Source organism: Mastacembelus armatus, chromosome 14 (genome assembly GCF_900324485.2).
Source record: "Mastacembelus armatus chromosome 14, fMasArm1.2, whole genome shotgun sequence".
In the NCBI taxonomy this organism is placed as follows: Eukaryota; Metazoa; Chordata; class Actinopteri; order Synbranchiformes; family Mastacembelidae; genus Mastacembelus; species Mastacembelus armatus.
Genome location: NC_046646.1, coordinates 13,424,042 through 13,441,886, shown reverse-complemented (window position 1 = coordinate 13,441,886; position 17,845 = coordinate 13,424,042). Strand labels below are relative to the sequence as shown.

Here is a 17,845-nt window from a genome sequence, read left to right as displayed (position 1 = left end):
TCGGTCGTGGCCCAGGTTAACAACAACCGCCACTGGTGGTGGAGCCAGATTGAGATGGTTTGGACATGTTCAGAGGAGGGACAGTGAATACATTGGGAAAAGGATGCTGAGGTTAGAGCTGCCAGGAAGGAGGCCTAGAGGAAGACCAAAGAGGAGGTTCTTGGATGTAGTGAAGGAGGACATGAGGATAGTTGGTGTGGGTGAGAAGGATACAGAGGATAGGGTTAAATGGAGGCAGATGATTTGCTCCTGAAGGGAGCAGCCGAAAGGAAAAGAAGAAGAATCACACTGAACACCCCCCTCCCTCCCAACAAACTGAAATAGCTCCAACAGACACACAATGTAGGGATGTTATTCACCCCTGCTAGACCTTTCAGGACCTTACAAAACAAAGTGTGGGTCAGCACTAATTTCGCCCAGTGCCCAGTAGCACCCAGGGCACTGGGATCCTGTTTACATCTCTGCCAACACCATTCTCCACCTGTTGTGATGGTGTCTTGTAACTCCACCTGCGCCTGGGATTTGATTTGAAGGAGCCTCTGGATGTTTTGAGCCAAGGCGGGCAGTTTTGGACAGCCTTTTAGGAAACATTTCTTCTGGGCAGGATTGTTAAGGTGATGACGATGCTTTGTGAGTGATGTTTTCATGTGTAGAATTCAACCGTAGGAGGATGTAGCTGCTTCACATTGTTGTTATACACCAACATCGCCTCCAGCAGAGTTTGAGTTATGGCAGAAGTCTTGATGGTGTCCCCTTATTTAGTCCCCATATATGACTTTGTGTTCAATGTGCTGGCATTTTGGTCACAGCTCTCTCCTAAAAAAGATCTCAAGAGACTTCATGAGATACTTAGAGGGTACTTAACATACATAGGCCTAAATATAGTTTCCCAGTCAGCTAAAACACAGCAATACATAACACATTAAACGTATTATCAGTAATACTTAAATGTTGGGTAGAACTGCAGATGTGAGCACTAAATTGAAAATTGAAAGAAAAAAAATGCTCTTCCAGGCTTCAACCAGAAAAATTTCAAACTGTTAACTATTACAACTATTACAAATTAATGGTCTTTAAGTATTGCTAAATGTGTTGATACCTCAATAGAAATGATTGTAATTTTGTTTCCATAAGGTTGAAGATGTCTATAAAGAGGCGGCTACTGTCCATATTGTTGTGCTGCGTTTACTGCTTGGCCTCGCTCTTTTGCCTCCACCCGAACCGAAACAACTGCTTCTCTGTCAGAGCTCGGTGAGTCTGTGAGTGTCAGTGAATGTTTAAGGACATGTTAAGAGAGACTGACATTCTAGATACTAGATACTATATGTAGTAACCTTAACTCATTCTCTTTTTCCCCTTTTTTTCATCCTTTACTCTCACTTGTTTTCCCTTCATCTAGGAACTTGGGGTCTGTTGTCCAGCAGCTTTACCAGAGGGTCATTCGACTGCTGCGCACTACTCTGTGATCCACAGCATTTCCCTTACTGCAACCAGTAACCTGAACCTGTCTGATTGCTGAGGCTGCTCCAGCTGTTATCAAGCATGCCTTCCAGTAATAGACTTTTATTTAAAAAGAAAAATGAGAAACACAGAAAGAGAAATGGTGTCACTCCAATCCTGGACTATGGAGTTTCCATCAACATGAAATTCACTGAATTGGACCACCTACTATCATGTTCACTACCACATTTCTGTGACTATATTTGAGCTAAAGAGGAGTATCTAAAAATGCTTAGTTTTCAACTGATGATGGTTAACATTATGGATTTGCCATGTACGATGTGAAGAGGCTACCACTGGTCTGCTTTTAAATGCATTTTAAAGTTTCAAGGATAGCTGCTCTGCTCTTTACTGCACATACTGAAAATGACGCTTAAAGAAATAGCTTCATGAAATTCCTGGCATAAAGAGTTTGTTAAATGTGAAAGAGAAAATTTTCTTACCCTCATTAACACCAAAGAATTCAACCTTAAACCTTCAGACATGGTGCCCCCTTTACTGTTTCCATAAAAGCTTTTGCTGCTATTTAATTAGTGACATTTCAATTTGTCTTTGCAAAGCTACACGTATCATTTTTGTATATGAAGTGCTTTACTGCTGTGTAACTGCCTGTATAACGAGTCCTCACATTGGAATGAAAACTTAGATGCCATGAAGATGTTAGACTTCACGGTCCAGCTAAATTTGCTGTACTTTTATGAAGTTTGGGGAACAGAAATTACTTAAAGCATTAATTCTTATATACTCACAGGGTGACCAAGCCGATATTATTTTGGTTACGTGTACTCAGATGTTTTGGATATCTCTGAGAGTTGTGAGGGTGAGGTATCTATCTATTTATCTATCTAATTGGTTTTGTAAATATATATTTTCAATAATGCCTGAACAGATCACCTCACTGGGTATTGACTTCATGCGTAGCATTAAGCCCCCTGCTAATTTGTCTTTTGGCTGCATTCAAGGGTTCATGGGAATAACTCTATCAAATGACATCAAACAATCACTTGAGATGGAAAATATAGGCCACACATAATTTATATATTTTTAAGCAGCCTATATAATGTGATACTTATGTAATAAGTCATAGCAAGCAATATGAAACTGATACATGATATTTTAGCAGAAATCAATATTGCCTTGTCTTCAGAATAAGTGATAATCCAGTTACAAATGTACATTCTGCTGCCAGTATTAGGTGTACCCAGCAGTTTAATGCAATAATCTGCAATTAAATATTTTCAGTAATATCATATCCCACAACCAGACATAAATTAGGTGGACAAGATATTGGAAATGCCTCTCTATGTAACATAATACAATTCAACAGCACCACAAACTAAAAACCTTCCTCTTGCATCTATGTATATACTTATATACTTTAATCTGGTTTTAATGCTAGGACGACCTTTCTTGCTTGCAGAGGATTTTATTTTGAAAGTATCGACGGAAATCCGGTTTTTAGTTGTCCTGACGATTTTGACGTTAGCTGACGTTAAATGGGTAGCTAACAGCAGGCGAGAAGTTTTCTGCTTGCACTTTACTAAAGTCATGTATTAAGGCATGGGAAACCAAGTGAAATAGCAGGTCGCGGATTTTATCGACACCGCAACGAACTGACGTCTCGGCTGCATGTAACGGTAACTAGTTGTTAATCGGTGACCTCGCTAAAAACGGGCTAGTAATTTCCACAAGTGTTAGCTTATTAGCTGCTAGCCTAGGTGGAGCCATCTGCTGCGAGCTAACCGTTTGAAACAGTTAAGGTGCGAGAAAGACTATTAAAGCACACAGTTTTCTGTAACTGAAATCGGACTGGAAATTAGGTGGGATGATTTATACTTCATTAACTTTGTATTTATTATAAGATTAGCGTTAACTTAAATTTGTTCTCGTGACACTGTTGCTGTCAGCAGACTGTCACTCACGGTTCGCCCTCTCCGCCTGCGCCAGCCAATCAAATCGCCTAAACGTTTGATTGAAAGACCTCCCAGCCAATAACAACCCCACAACAAATATGACGGCTCTCTCAGCGGTGTTCGGCACAACGGGCGTCTCTTTCCGGCGCAGTATGCTGGGATGCTGATGCTGAGGAGCCCCGTTGATCTGTATCATCATTAGAACTCAATGTTTCTCGACATGTTGTATTGTCTGAAGTTTCAGCACTGTGTTGACCTCTGTCTGGGCGGCCTACTTTTGTTTCTAGCGGGGCTGCAGCAGGTGGAAGCAGCCGCCGCCGCGGAGATGACCAACTTGAACTGGAAGCCGTTCATCTACGGAGGGATGGCCTCGATTGTCGCAGAATTCGGTACGTGCTGCACCACAACACAGACGTTCATCGTCATGCATATTATTGGATTCATTTGCTCTTAAGGTGAATAATGGCAATACATGTTTGATGTAAATACTCATTTAAATTCCAAGAATTTGCCGATATTGAAAAACACTGCACCATAATCTATTGAGTGATGGTAGCGCTGACTCCAGAAGGGAAATGATGCATTCCAGTTGAATAAATATTGAAGCTATCTGGTGCACATTATGTGTGTTATTCTCCAGCTACAGATCCACACGATTTATAGAGTTGGAAATGAGTCAGGTTGTTGGCCCACAAAGTCACTGCGTGCTTTATAATCTGCTCGTAGCACAATAGTCTGCTAGTTTGACAACAGCAACTCATCCGGCAATAATAAGTTTGTATCTCTCAGGTGTCTTTATTATGTTTGAGGTACAGAGTAAGACATCAGTGTTGCTAAAAATATGAGATAACCCTTTTCCCATGTGAAAAGAAAGTGAAAAATGTTATAGTTGTGATAATGCACAGTGAAAACGGAAATATATCTTTGGTATCTGGATCAGAGGAACAAGAGAAATAGATTAAAAATCTTTAAAATGCATCATGTGACGAGTATCTACCTCATTGTTCTGTCTCATAATCTATACACTTTCCTGTTAATAGTGCAACAGATATACCTCTAGTGGCCGCAGAAATCGTTAGAACACTATGTTTTTCAAACTGTTATGGATTTAACTTTCAATGGGTAAAACTGCTTAAATCAGTTGAGACTTGGTGACCCATACTGAAAAACTAAAAGCATATTTTAAATTTTTTTTTCCACAGATTTAAGAACAATCAGAAACTAAAACCTCCCAGTTCTAAAGCTATTTAGGCCCTTTACTATTAAGTCAAGGGAGGTCCCTGGAGACCATCGTGATAAAACGCAAGGACGTTCTAGAAAACTAGTGAATTCTCTTTGTAAACGAGAGATATAAATTTTTGATGTTAATAAATTTTAATTTAATAATAAACATACAGCACAGTAAAATACGCAAAACGGTGAAGGAGTGTGAATATTTTCTGAAGTCATGTCTCTCCACTTTTTCTCACACAAATACTCAAAATATCTAACAGTTATTTACAACCCTAAAAAAAACATGCAGTCAAATCAGTTTTCAAACTCTAGTCTCCTCCCACTTCCTTAGTTTGTTATATGTATTAATTCAATTGTTTTGTACTGATGACTGTTTTGTTTTTCACTTGTCTTGTTAAGTTTTTATGTTGCATTCCACAAATAAAAATAAATAAATGAATGAAATAAAATCAAATGTATTGTGCACTTTTCTCTGACTCAGATGTCATGATAATACATGATATGTGAAACGGGGCAACCTGGCAGTATGAATTTCACAGTATATGAATGTTGTTCCTCAGAGTTTTTTTTTTTTTTTAAATCCTAGGTACATTTCCCATTGACCTTACTAAGACTCGGCTACAGGTCCAGGGTCAGTCCCAGTACACAGAGGTGCGCTACAGAGGCATGTTCCATGCCCTCTTCAGGATTGGCAAAGAGGAGGGTATCCGGGCGCTATATTCTGGGTATGAAACAGCTTGTTAAAGTTTTCGACACACATTTTGTGTATACCCGTAATTTGACCACCACAGTGGAAAGACAAGGTGCATGCTTGTTTGGATAGGCTCTTAGGGACCATGTTCACAATCACTGGGAGAAATTTAAATTTAGATCTGCTGTAATTACTAAATTACAGATGTTTTGGTATCATTTTATAAAATCATCACGCTGATGTGATGTTTAATGTCTGCAGTAATTAAGATTCTTCTCTGCATCCGAGTAATAATAATAAAATATTAATAATTTCACACTCCTCTAATTTTGTTAATTTGCATCATAAACCACAGATTTAGGGTGGGGAAAGTAGCCAATAAGCCCTTCATCTTCTTCTGCACCTGGAATCAGTTTACCCACAGGACAAGGGTTAATGTATTAAATATATTTTATCTTCATCTTCAGGATTTCCCCTGCTCTTCTGAGGCAGGCATCTTATGGGACGATCAAAATAGGGACCTACAATTCCCTCAAGAGGCTGTTTGTCAGTCGTCCAGAAGGTATGTGGGACTGTTTCTACCTCTAGTGTCTTGTCTTCTACCTTTCTCCCAACCTCACTTATAAAATCTTTCTTAAAGGTCTTACCTTATGAGGCTAGCTTTTTAATCCTTTACACTTCTGTCACAGAAACCAGCTGAGTACACGACATTAATGTGGAAAAACATTTACATTCGGCTGATGTCAGCAATTAGGTAAACTATGAATGATATGGGCAGTGAGTAGAGCTGTATATGAAAATTTAGATTCATATTTGCATCGCAGTTCTGACCTGGTTAAGACTGATACAGTGCCATGCAAAATACGTTTGGTCTATAAGTCTCACAGGCCCCAACCCAGCCAAAACCTTAGCCATCCAGTAGCACATTGAGCAAAACTCTTCACAGCAAGCTTGGCTTTAGGATTTTGAGAAAAAGTACCCTAAACTGCTGACGTCACCAGCAACAGCAAAAAACAGTGCTTCCATTTGTTAGCATAACATTGTAGTGAGTAAAAACTAAACTAATTGTTTTTTTAAACCCTTTTAGTCTTTTAATATGTTTGTAAACTATAAAGTCACCCTGACAGATGAACCAAAAAGTTTTTTTAATCCTGGTGCCTAATATTGGATTTTGCATTCTACATGCATCTTATTTTGTTTCCTCAGACTCTTTGCTTCCTCAAACAGCACAAACACCTTGCAGGCTTTTTCTGCTCTATATTTATGCTGGAACACTTTGCAGGTCTGTTGGGTATTTTGGCAGTAGGTTGCTTATGTTTACATTGCAGACATGGATGAAAAGGCGTTACTCATATTATTTTGGACATACCAGAGTTGAATTGAATTCTATAAAATTACATTAGCTAATTACACCATCTGAATCAGAGGAGGTAAATGTTGTGGGATCAGAGCACAAATATATAAAGTGCACTTCAGTTTGCCCTGGTGATATTGGTGTTGTGACACTAGTCTTTATCAAAACTGTTCAATGAATCTATTTCTTTGCAGAGCAGCAATATTGTATGTGCCTTTGAAAGTTGAATGTGTTTTCACATGTGTTGACCCACCTGGAAGGAAAGTGAGTGTGTTAATCTTCCATCACTAATTTGCAAACTAAATAAGAGACAAAGAGTTTCTAGGAAGGATGGAAAACATAGAGAGAGAAGACAGAGGGAGGGAAGAGCAGACACAGAGAAAAGTGAGGGGAGACATGGGGAGAATGAAAGGGCAAGTCAGGCTACATTTATACTGCAGCTATAAATGCACCAATATGATTTTCACCCTGTCATCTGACTTGGTATTTTATAAACAGTCTGAAGCACAATACTGTATAATGTCATTGACAGGAAAATAAACAATTTCTGATCAAAGTGTAGAATTTTTTACCGGCAAATGCCATGGTAGTAATGTTTAAGTCAAGAAATACTTTTCTGGCTTCCTCTTCTCAAATGAAAGGATTTCCTGCTTTGGTTTTGGACTAGAAGTCAGAAAAAAAACAAGTTACTTTAACATAATACAACCACAAAATGTTTAATGAAAACTAACTGGTTAAAGTATTATTAAATTTAGACAGAATGACAATGACAGTTTTAGTTCATGAATAATAGATACGTATATCTTAATTATAATAGATTTGTAGGAGACTACATATAGAAACCTACAGCTTCGTAGTATATACACAGCTAAAACAGCTATCAAGTTAAAGAAGTAGAGAAACCCTACCATACACCATATTTGTAAAAAAAAAAAAAAAAAGCAGAGAGGAACATGAGAGGATATAGGCCCAAAACCTGGAAGTGGAGCTTTCTTCTTTTTTTTTTCTTTTTTTTGGGGGGGACGAGCTCAGGTCACTTCTTCCTCTGCGTTGACAGAAATAGAAAGGCACTTCAGTTATTTATTTATCAGCCAAAATGGGTTTGCTCAGTGACTGGTCAGTGCCAGCATGACTCTTAAGACTCACCAGAGGGTTGTGACCTCAGGCTTTTTCTCTTCCTCAGTTACGTTTCTGTCTGCTTTTCTATTTGTCATTTCTCTTTTCACATTGACTGGTTCCTTCTTTCTCTGACATTGCCTTTCAATGTTTCTAATCGAAGTTAACACCCTGTTTCTTTCTTGTTCTCTCTCTCTCCCAAGTTGCTTTTTTCTCATCTCTCCCTTCTCTTTCCCCCTGCCCCTGTCAATATTTAATGGCCTATTAGTGTACATAAGCAGGATAATGGGAATAATAGAGTAGATCAAGGTAGAAGAATTGAACTGGGTTATTAGATAGAAAGAAAAAGTGAAGCTGTCATTTGTGAGGACTTGTCTTGAAGGAAAAAGTCAAGATTTGGGGAATTATATGTATTTGCTTTGCTTACGAATCTCATGTTTGTTAAATACAGAGCTGGAGCTGGGTTTTGGTTAGTTTAGCTTAGCGTTAAAATGTTGAAACCATTTTAAACAAAGTAATTATTATTCATTCACACAGTGTTCCTGTGCAGCATCCTTGAATACAGTGCAAGCTGCCACGTACAAACAGTGAGAGTGGTTCTGGTCTCCATGCAGACAGCAATGGAAATGACATGCTTTTGAGAGCTGTTTTTTTTTTTTTGGAGAGTTTTTAAGCTTCAGACAGGGCCAAGCCAGCTATTTCCCTGTCTGTATGCTAAGCTAGGCTAGCAGCATTGTGACTCCAGTTCTGTCCTTAACACACAGACATTGATTGATGTATTCCTCTCCAAAATATTCCCCATAAAGTTGCAGCGATCCTTTAAACAATGAAACAAACATGCCATACTTACATAAACTACCCCTAATACCAACATTCAGCTTCTAAAATAGCATCTCACTTACATGTATGATCTTGCATCGTAAGCATTCAATTTACTATGTAAACACCAAATAACCAACGAAATTGAGACCAACTAAGCAGTTGCTGCTGTGGTGTACTAAGTCCTGTGTGTCTATAGTTGTATTCTGTGTTAGATCTTGGTCATACAGTTTAAACTCTGTAGTGTGGATTTCATTTATTTGTGGCAATACACATGCTGCACTGTTTAGCAAGTCCTGCTGTGTGTTCTTGTGCATTTATTGTAATGAGTCAGCACCAATAAACCAAGGTAAATGTCTTGTGCATTAAGTGTACCTGGTGAAATAGTATTGATTCTGAATGTAAAGAGAAAAGGCAGGTTTGAAGGGTGGGGGACTCATGATGGATTTTTTTTTTCTTTATTGATGTGTTAGTTTCAAAATACAAAGCAATCATTTGTGTTTATGTTGATTGTTTTCCTTTCCATTCTGCATGCCCTGTCCCACGATGGTGCCATTGTGTTTCGAAAGCTTGTTTTGATACAGGCTTGGGTTTGCCCTGTGGTTGTGGTGGGATCGACCGCCCGTTCTTCTGCCCATAAAATGAGCGGTGTGAGGAATCCCACTCTAACTGTTGGTCCCATTGATCAAGGATCACTGTAACTATTGGTCTAAACTCAAACCACTATTATTTTGTCTCCTCCTTCTTCTTACTGTACTCTAGTCACCACACTGGGTTACTACTAACGAGATCCACCACTTTCTAACACTGAAACTTTGCCAAGTGTACCTGCTAACAATGGTTCCTCTTTATTGAAAGCCAATGTACAAAGAGTGCAGCAATTTGAAATAAATATCAGTGTTTGTTTTGATCAGCTTGGAGTGCCAGGCAGATGACATTTGACACATAACATAAAAGTCGATACATGTTATGGGAAAGTTTGGTCCATAAATTGTAGCTTTGTGGACAACCACAAACCACCATTGGTCATGGTACTGTTAACTCCACATGTGGTGCTCCAAGTGGATTCAAGTATGAACACTGGTGTGGTTATAACATTAACCGTTTCGCATTGCTGTCACTGATGATCTAGATCTGAAAGGCTGCATAATTTTATAAAACTGTAGTTATTAGGGAATGAAGTCAATACTTCTGTCTTTTTTCTGACCTTCTCTGAGTTATTGTGTGTGTGTTTCATAATTACTCAAATGCTTTGTCCCAAACAAGTTTAACTATGTGTATTGAAAATGACACACAGTTTATAAAAGCGGGGAGCATGCATGATTAATGTTATAACATTTCATCGCTCTAGATATTTATACATAGTAAACAATAATCTTAATGGCATTGCATTTGTAGTTGCTTTCAGTTGCACATGTGAATAAACAGCATTTCTCATCTCTTTCCTAACAGATGAGACAATGGTCTTAAATGTCTTCTGTGGTGTCGTTTCTGGAGTCCTGTCCTCTACTCTGGCCAACCCCACTGATGTCCTCAAGGTGATTCTTAATGCTGGGCACCATTTTACCTGGTAGTAATTAAGAGACTACCCCTGTTATTCACTACTACTATGTTCTTACTTAGTTATCATTCATCATGATTGTACATAAAAAGAGTTTTAACCATGCATTGAAATTTATTCCTTCTGGATCTAATCATTTTTGTTTGTCTCAGTTATTTCCTTACAGTCTTAATTTTTCTAATTTTTGTATGATATAGAAGCTAGCCAGAGTAAAAAAAAAAAAAGTGCGACTTATAGACCAGAACATTTAGCAAGCACAAGTGCCTTTTACCTGACAGAGAACTACTGTGTTATGAATCTGGAAGAAAAATGGTTTTATTTATTTTGTTTGGTTTTTTTTTTTGCATGTCTTTGTTCTAGATCAGAATGCAGGCGCAGGGCAGCCTGCTCCAAGGCAGCATGATGTCTAACTTCATCAACATCTACCAGACAGAGGGTACCAGAGGGCTGTGGAGAGTGAGTGTTGGATTACTTTGTAAAGAGATATGGATGTGCATAATGTATATATTAAGACAGATGGATGCTGTGTTCAGAGATGGTGTCCCATCCATTCCAATTAAAGAGAGGTATTGATCTTTTCATTTGAGTGCCAGAAAGCGATTAAGTGTATTCTCCAAAAGGTAATACAAGTTTGTTGTATGTCAGCTCATCTCTGTCCAGTTGTGTTTAAATCAGAATTATTTTCTCCTCCCATTTCTCAGGGAGTCATTCCCACAGCACAGCGAGCAGCCATTGTTGTTGGGGTGGAACTCCCTGTCTATGACATAACGAAGAAACACCTTCTCCGCTCTGGCCTCATGGGAGACACTGTTTTGACGCATTTCATGTAAGTTTATTTATCCCTAAACTTTCATTTCAACTCGAGGGCTGATGTCCTCCTATGAACACAGGTCCTCAAGTAATACTTTGGCAGAGATTAAGATGTAAGCTGGTTGCACTATGTTGCAATACTGTGCGTTATTTTTTTCAACACGCAGATAACAGTAACCTTATTCTCCGTCTGTATCTGTGTGCAGTTCAAGTTTCACATGTGGCTTGGCAGGAGCCCTGGCCTCCAACCCTGTAGATGTGGTCCGGACCCGCATGATGAATCAGCGAGTTCTGTCAGGAAGCCCAATGTACAAAGGAACACTGGACGGACTGATGCAGACATGGAAGAATGAGGGCTTCTTCGCTCTCTATAAGGGATTCTGGCCTAATTGGCTACGACTGGGGCCTTGGAACATCATTGTATCCTTTAAGACCTACAGTTCCTTCTACAAAGGGAAAACAAAGACCTATCACTTCAGGTTCATGTAAAAATTAAAGTAAGGTGTTTACTCAGCATTCCTAGATTATCTGGTTATTTTCCTGAACAGTTCACCAGCTGATTTTCCCAGACACTTAACAAGAACTATACTGCATCACAATTTAAATTCTTGGTGGTGGACCTTGACCACCGTGCCAGTACAGCAGTAGTAATTGAACTGGTTGATTAAATAAACTGATTACATCAATCAAGTTAATCTAACAAAGATTACTTGGCCAAGCACACTTGAGGCTTTTCAACATCATGCTGGATATTGTACACATTCATCTAACATGAACTGTAAACATATTGTTCTTCTGTTTGGCAAGCAATGCCACAGATTGCAAAAGTACAAGTTTTTATGTATTATTTTAGCCACTGTTCTTATTTGGTTCTGAAAAAATATGCTACATTGCCACACATGACACATGAATCTTTTCAGCCCAGTGATTGTACCATAAATCTGGAGGCTGGGGTTAGTTAAACTTCAGAGAGAGCAAGGCCTTAATTGGTTAAATTAAAATCAACACTTGTATTATTAGTGTATTCACTGTCTCATCAAATTCAGATTAGTGTACTATTCCACACGTCTGCATCCGTCAGGGCAGCAGTAGTCAAGTCTCACCACTACAGTGTGTATTCTCTTGTGACATGAATTGTGAAGTTTTCCTTGACATGCTTTTCAGTTCTTCATCACCTTCGAGCAGCTGAAGAAGCTCCCATTTTAATGTGATTAGGAAATGGGACCTCACTGGTCTGCATGACTGTGTCGGAGATAAACGGGGTGTGAGCACAGCAGCACCTGGAGTTTCGACACCAGTATATTCACACTCCTCTGAAATCCATACCTATAATACAACACACAGTATCAGTCATCTGCCCATATTCATCCATTTTTTACTGTGTTTTTTTTATTGTCACTGGTTGTGTTTTCATGCAGTTTTAAGAACTGTTGCACTGATGATTACTCTTAATTTCAATCACCTTTATCACTCCCCAGGCAGCTAATGGTTTGGTTGTAGGTGATGACGGAAAATTTGAAAGACTAGGTTTATTTTCTTCACCTGATGGGAAAGACTGTTTCCCCCACGGTGGTTTGAGGTAGTGGAAGCTTGTGAGCGTTGACAGAGATGACACTTGCAATTGTTTGATCAGGATTCCTACACAAGTCTGAATAAAAAAACATGGGAAATGTATTTATTAATAGACAATTGTAGAATGTCAGTTCACATGTGTATGACTCCACAATTTGTGGAGTTTAGAAAAAGAAGAACGAATATGAAATTTTAAAGAGAAGGATGTGTAGGAGCCCTGGATTTTAAGTGGATAGGCACAGTGCTCATAAAATAACTGAGATTTATCTTTTTAATGTTGGAGAAGTACATGGAGAAGGCGACTGAATAACAATTGGACTGTTACTTTACTGAGAGGGAACTGCGCAGTATGCTTTAACACAGCTTTCACACTAATAGAGTGGAGGAAATAATGCTCAATGGGGCTTCAGATTAGTTTGGCTTTGTACTGAAAAATTACATTGCAATATGTTTTCATTTTATGAAGGGTGTCACAAAACCAATGCTGGTTTAATTTCTAAATGGGTCATTTGCCAGAAAATCTCTCAACACACTTCTGTATGAATTTAAAGCTAATTATTTTTCCTATTTATTGTTTTTTTTTTTAATTGGGACATAGACTTTGGACTTCAGTGATCTTAAGGAACCACTGACGTTTTTCTTGAAACTTTTAAGAAATCTGAACCAAATCCTTTGAGCAAAGGGAAATGCTAATGCTTTTCCATTCACAACTACAAGTCTTTATTTTATTTCACATTTTATTTTGAAGGAAACATTAACTCAAGATCAGTCCCTCAAAAAAAAAAAAAAAAATTAAAAAGGGTGTGTTTTTTGTTTTTTTTATTTTTGCTGTCAGAACATACGTTTTTCTGTTTTATTTACCTCCAGTCAGCTGCAGGTTAAGGAGGTAATGAGTTGTGAGCTCAGCTTGTTGCCACAATGATTTAGTACTGTACAAACTCATTCACACATAGAGGTGGATGCATTTTATCTCCGGCATGTTCAGGTGTACATACAATGCCTTGTTGTGCTATTTCTACTGTCGTGTCCTTAATTTGAGGTAAAGTCATAGCATGAAGGGAAAACAGGCAGCTTCTGTGGAAAGAAAGTGGAAAAGGAGGCCTTTGTGCCAAATGTGTTTGTACCAAACTAGTTGAAATTTATTTACAGTTCTTGAAGAGACCCTGGATCATTGTAAAATTTGGTTTGCAGTGGAAAATCAATGTAGTTAGAAAAGACAACTTCTTTAAAAACTATTTGAGTCTTGTAAAACAGACCAAAATACATTTTATATTCCAGTATTTTTAACTCTTTATTGGAGTCGATACTGGAAAGTAATAACAAATGCTACAAAATGTTTGCAATACTAAATTTCCCTTGTTTGACTTGCACAGTGTAGGAGTGTCGCTTCTGCCCCAGATGACCTTAATCTTTCTTTATCAAACCATTTTTTTAATGCTACATTTTATTTAAAATAGTTTTTAGTACTTTTGTTTGTTTTAAAAAGCTGATGTTTTTTCTTAGCTTTTGCTTATTTGGTGTTTAGGCTGACAGTCAAAAGATCATGTCAGCAGCATTATAGTGTGACTTGTCATCAGATGGATCTACCGAAATTATGTGTAGAGTGAGACAAGTCATCTGTCTTCTGCTGTAGCAGCACAAATGTAGAGATCATATAACTTACGCACATTCATATGCTACAATTCATCTACTTCAACTTCTCTGTGTGTTCTGCTGTAGGCAGTGATGCTGGTTGATCTATTCCCTCATCTGTACTCCTTGATATATTTAAGTAACTGATCTACCAGCTTTGTCACATTTTGTGTCTTGATTTAATATACTTTGTAGAGTTTATGAAATAAATCATGGTGATCACAAGTGCAGAAACTTGACAGACAGGTGTTCAATCTAAACCCTCTGTCTGATATCTAACTTTTTAACATCACCAATTGAGAATAATCTTTTGAAGGATTGTTCGCTTCTTTCTGTTTGGTTTATTTAATTTGTGTTTTGGCTTTTTATACCTCATTATTATTCTGCAATGTATTACATAATACACTCTCATAACACATTTCCAGCATTTGATACGCAGTGTTAGCTGAGTGTGCTGGTTTGAGAAGCCATCTTAGGTTTTGACTGTGTGGTGGACTCCAGAGAAATGCATGTTGTTTAAAACCGTCCTGGACTCATGGGAGATTTGTCCTCTTATAACCTTGCACTCTCATCCCCTGTTATTAATGCTCTACAGTAATGGTGTTCCTTTGCCCATTCTGGTCCCTCCTTAATATTAAGTGGGCAGGTTTTTTTTTTTTTTTACTGGCCACAGATTGTGCTTACAGTTATATTGAAAGTTGAAACTAAGCTCAATACATTTCGGTGTGTTTGTGAGATGTGTTCTGTTACCTCAACAGTTATGCTTTTCTGAGCCATTTAAACCATATGCAAACAGTTTTTCGTATTATTCGAGCACATCAAAGAATCAAAGTGTCTTTGGCACTCCCAGTTCATCTGCAAAACATATCCCTTCCTGTTAACTGTGTGCAGAGGGATTCAGATTAGGTGATTAAAAATCAGCTCATGCTATAGATACACCGTGTGAGTGCAAAGTTAATCTGAGGTCAGGGGTTAACTATAGGATTAGGCTGAGGTCAGAGGTCAGGTGGAGATGCACTTAATCTAGTAAAGAAATACAGATGCATCTAAAAACTGTGGTTGATCTTGTTTTGGGTTCCTTCAACACTGGCACAGTTATTTATGCTTAAAAATGCAAAGATTTTTTTGTTGTTGTCATTTGCCATTTATCAACCTTAAAAACTTTAACTTTCTATTTCAAAAGTAATTACTTGATTGAAATGACCAGATTATTAAAAAGTAATTTCATTTACCAGACAGATAAAAAATATTTTTTTCAGTTCCCTTCGATAATATTTTTTATTCCTTTAATATGAAACTGTTATTCATGAGTTTTAACTGACTAGTTAGGCCAGTTTTATTCTCTTGATGTTCACAAGCCATGTACGATAAATGTATGATCATGTGTGGTCACTCCAATTCGCAGCTGACTATATTTACTTTAATGTTCTGTGAACTGTCCAGCCTTTAAAACATCCAAAGTATTTTTTTTATATGGTTTTGCTTCTCTCTGATTGTCCCGTATTTTAAGTCCATGATTATGTTTGTTTTAAAAATGTTACTCTGGCTTCCCTTATATGGGAATTGTTTGTTTTGTTATGCAGAATTTTATCTATTTTATATTTATTATTTCATGTTGATCTAACCTGTCCAGGGTGTACCCCTGCCTTCCACCCGAAACAGAGCTGGGATAGGCTCCAGCAGATCCCTGTGACCCTGGTTAAGGAATAAGCAGGTATAGATAATGGATGGATGTTGATCTAATTTGACATTTGAATGATTTATCTGTTTGACTGTTTTCAGTGAACCTGAATACACTTAAACAGCATTTCATGTTCACGCCAGTGTGTTTCATTATATTTTTGGTAAAGATTTTTGTGTTTTAATTTGAACTGTTGCCAAGTGCTCTATATCTATCACATTAGTAATTCTTTACTTATCCAGTAGTTTACCCAGTAGTTCTTTCTCTGTGGTGATATTTTCTGTTCATGGTACTGCATGCAGCCAAAACCAAACATCAAACTTATAAAAACTAAGGGAATTGAACAGAAGATTTTTGTTTTTTTACATGTATAAATACACTATAGTTTTTTTTTTTTTTTTTTTTGTTGGAACAACATTGTCCAAAATGATCTAGGAATAATTGAAGATTTTGTGAATTTACTTCAAAACACATTGACCTTTTCAATCAGGTTTTATGTGCTATAACAATTTCTTAGTGAACAGCACACAGGTATAGTGACTTTCCAGAAAGCTGTTACCAGTTACAGAACATAACTCTTGGTAATGGTTTTTCTGAGCGATGGAGAGAACCAGACTAGTCGTCGTGCTTTGTTTTCAGTCTATATGCTGAGATAAGTTATATGCTAACTGGTCGCTGGCTGTAGCACCAAAATCTTCTCACTTTTTTCCAGATTGTCATGAGATTCATCACGTGGTGGTGAAATGAACTTAATCCATACATGTTTGTGAAACACTTTAGTTGTGATGAATCAAATTTGCCTGTTCAGTCCATCTGTTTCAAATGCTGTCATGACCAGGACTGTAGTCTCGTACCTGATTCCATTCTGTGGTAATATTTACAAAAGAAGCTCTTGTGTGGCCTTACATTAGCACATTTGCTTTGGACAAGTTGTCAGTTGTTGATTGTAACGTGCCGGCAGCTAATAAACAGTACCAGCTTTGAGCGTGAAAGTTTGCCAATAGCAGGTTGAGAATATATATAATTTTAAATCAGTGTCCTCTTATTCAGAACATATACATACAAATACAGAAATAAGTCAGACAACGGTTCCAGAAACTCTGCAAGTTATTTTTTTTTCCCCACTGGTGCGTACCATGTAATCTCTCTTTAAAACAGTTCACTTCTGTATATGTCTTTAAATTATTTGATGCTTTTTTTTATTGTTTCACCTGTCAGATTTTCCTGTCCCACACTGAAAAAAACTCAAATGCTGTTACACGAACCAAATCAACACAATATAGGCTATTCAATTAGTACTGGATTTCTGCCAGTCAGCATCATTAATCCTGATAATGGCAGAAAAAAACTGCCTGAAAACCTGCAGTCCTGATTGAAATTTAGACATTTGGTTTATTGATCATTGATACATTTATGTAAAATCTTCATTTAAAGGCCAAAGTAATGCACCCTTTACTACAAACTACATTTTTAAAAGAGGAGTACTTTTTGGTGGTCACTTCTGTTTCAGAGGCTTCACCTCAGTCATAATGTGTTGTTTAGAGTTTTCAGAACTTTGGGTGTGGAAATTAACTGACAGACCCACATCTGTGTAGTAGTACAACATGAGAATCTGTTCATATTTTTGTAAATTTTCTCATCAACTTCCCATGATCATTTGCACTATAGTGTCTGCTCAGCTTGTATCATTGCTGTCTATAACCTTTACACATGTTTACTTGATGAAATTCAATGGTGGAAGTATGGTGGAGGGTTTTTGTTTCTTTGACATAATGGGTTTGGCTTTATAAAAATTCAGTGTTCACTCAATAAATTATATGCTGTGATTCTGTTTCTTCTGGCTCATAAACCTGGATTTCTGAAAAATAGGTTTTCTGCATTTACTTGTGTAATTTGCATAGAAATGCTTCTTTGTGTTTGGGTGAGTTGTTTTTCAGAAATTCAAAGCTTTTTGATGATGTGT

General features: G+C 37.6%; 1 protein-coding gene across 2 annotated transcripts; it reads left to right on the top strand.

The window, feature by feature from the left end:
• Nucleotides 1–2,981: 2,981 nt before the first annotated feature.
• slc25a14 (solute carrier family 25 member 14) lies at nucleotides 2,982–17,708 on the top strand. 2 transcript variants are annotated; one of them, XM_026327963.1, is made up of 9 exons: nucleotides 2,982–3,137; nucleotides 3,701–3,802; nucleotides 5,233–5,371; nucleotides 5,805–5,899; nucleotides 10,079–10,164; nucleotides 10,548–10,643; nucleotides 10,889–11,013; nucleotides 11,204–11,417; nucleotides 12,162–17,708. In XM_026327963.1, exons 2-9 carry the CDS (start codon nucleotides 3,739–3,741, stop codon nucleotides 12,201–12,203), a joined length of 861 nt encoding a protein of 286 aa, XP_026183748.1. In that variant the 5' UTR covers nucleotides 2,982–3,137; nucleotides 3,701–3,738; the 3' UTR covers nucleotides 12,204–17,708. The 2 variants fall into 2 exon arrangements, with proteins under 2 accessions (XP_026183748.1, XP_026183749.1); XM_026327964.1 differs by lacking the exons at nucleotides 2,982–3,137; nucleotides 3,701–3,802; nucleotides 5,233–5,371; nucleotides 5,805–5,899 and adding an exon at nucleotides 8,878–9,274.
• Nucleotides 17,709–17,845: the final 137 nt, after the last annotated feature.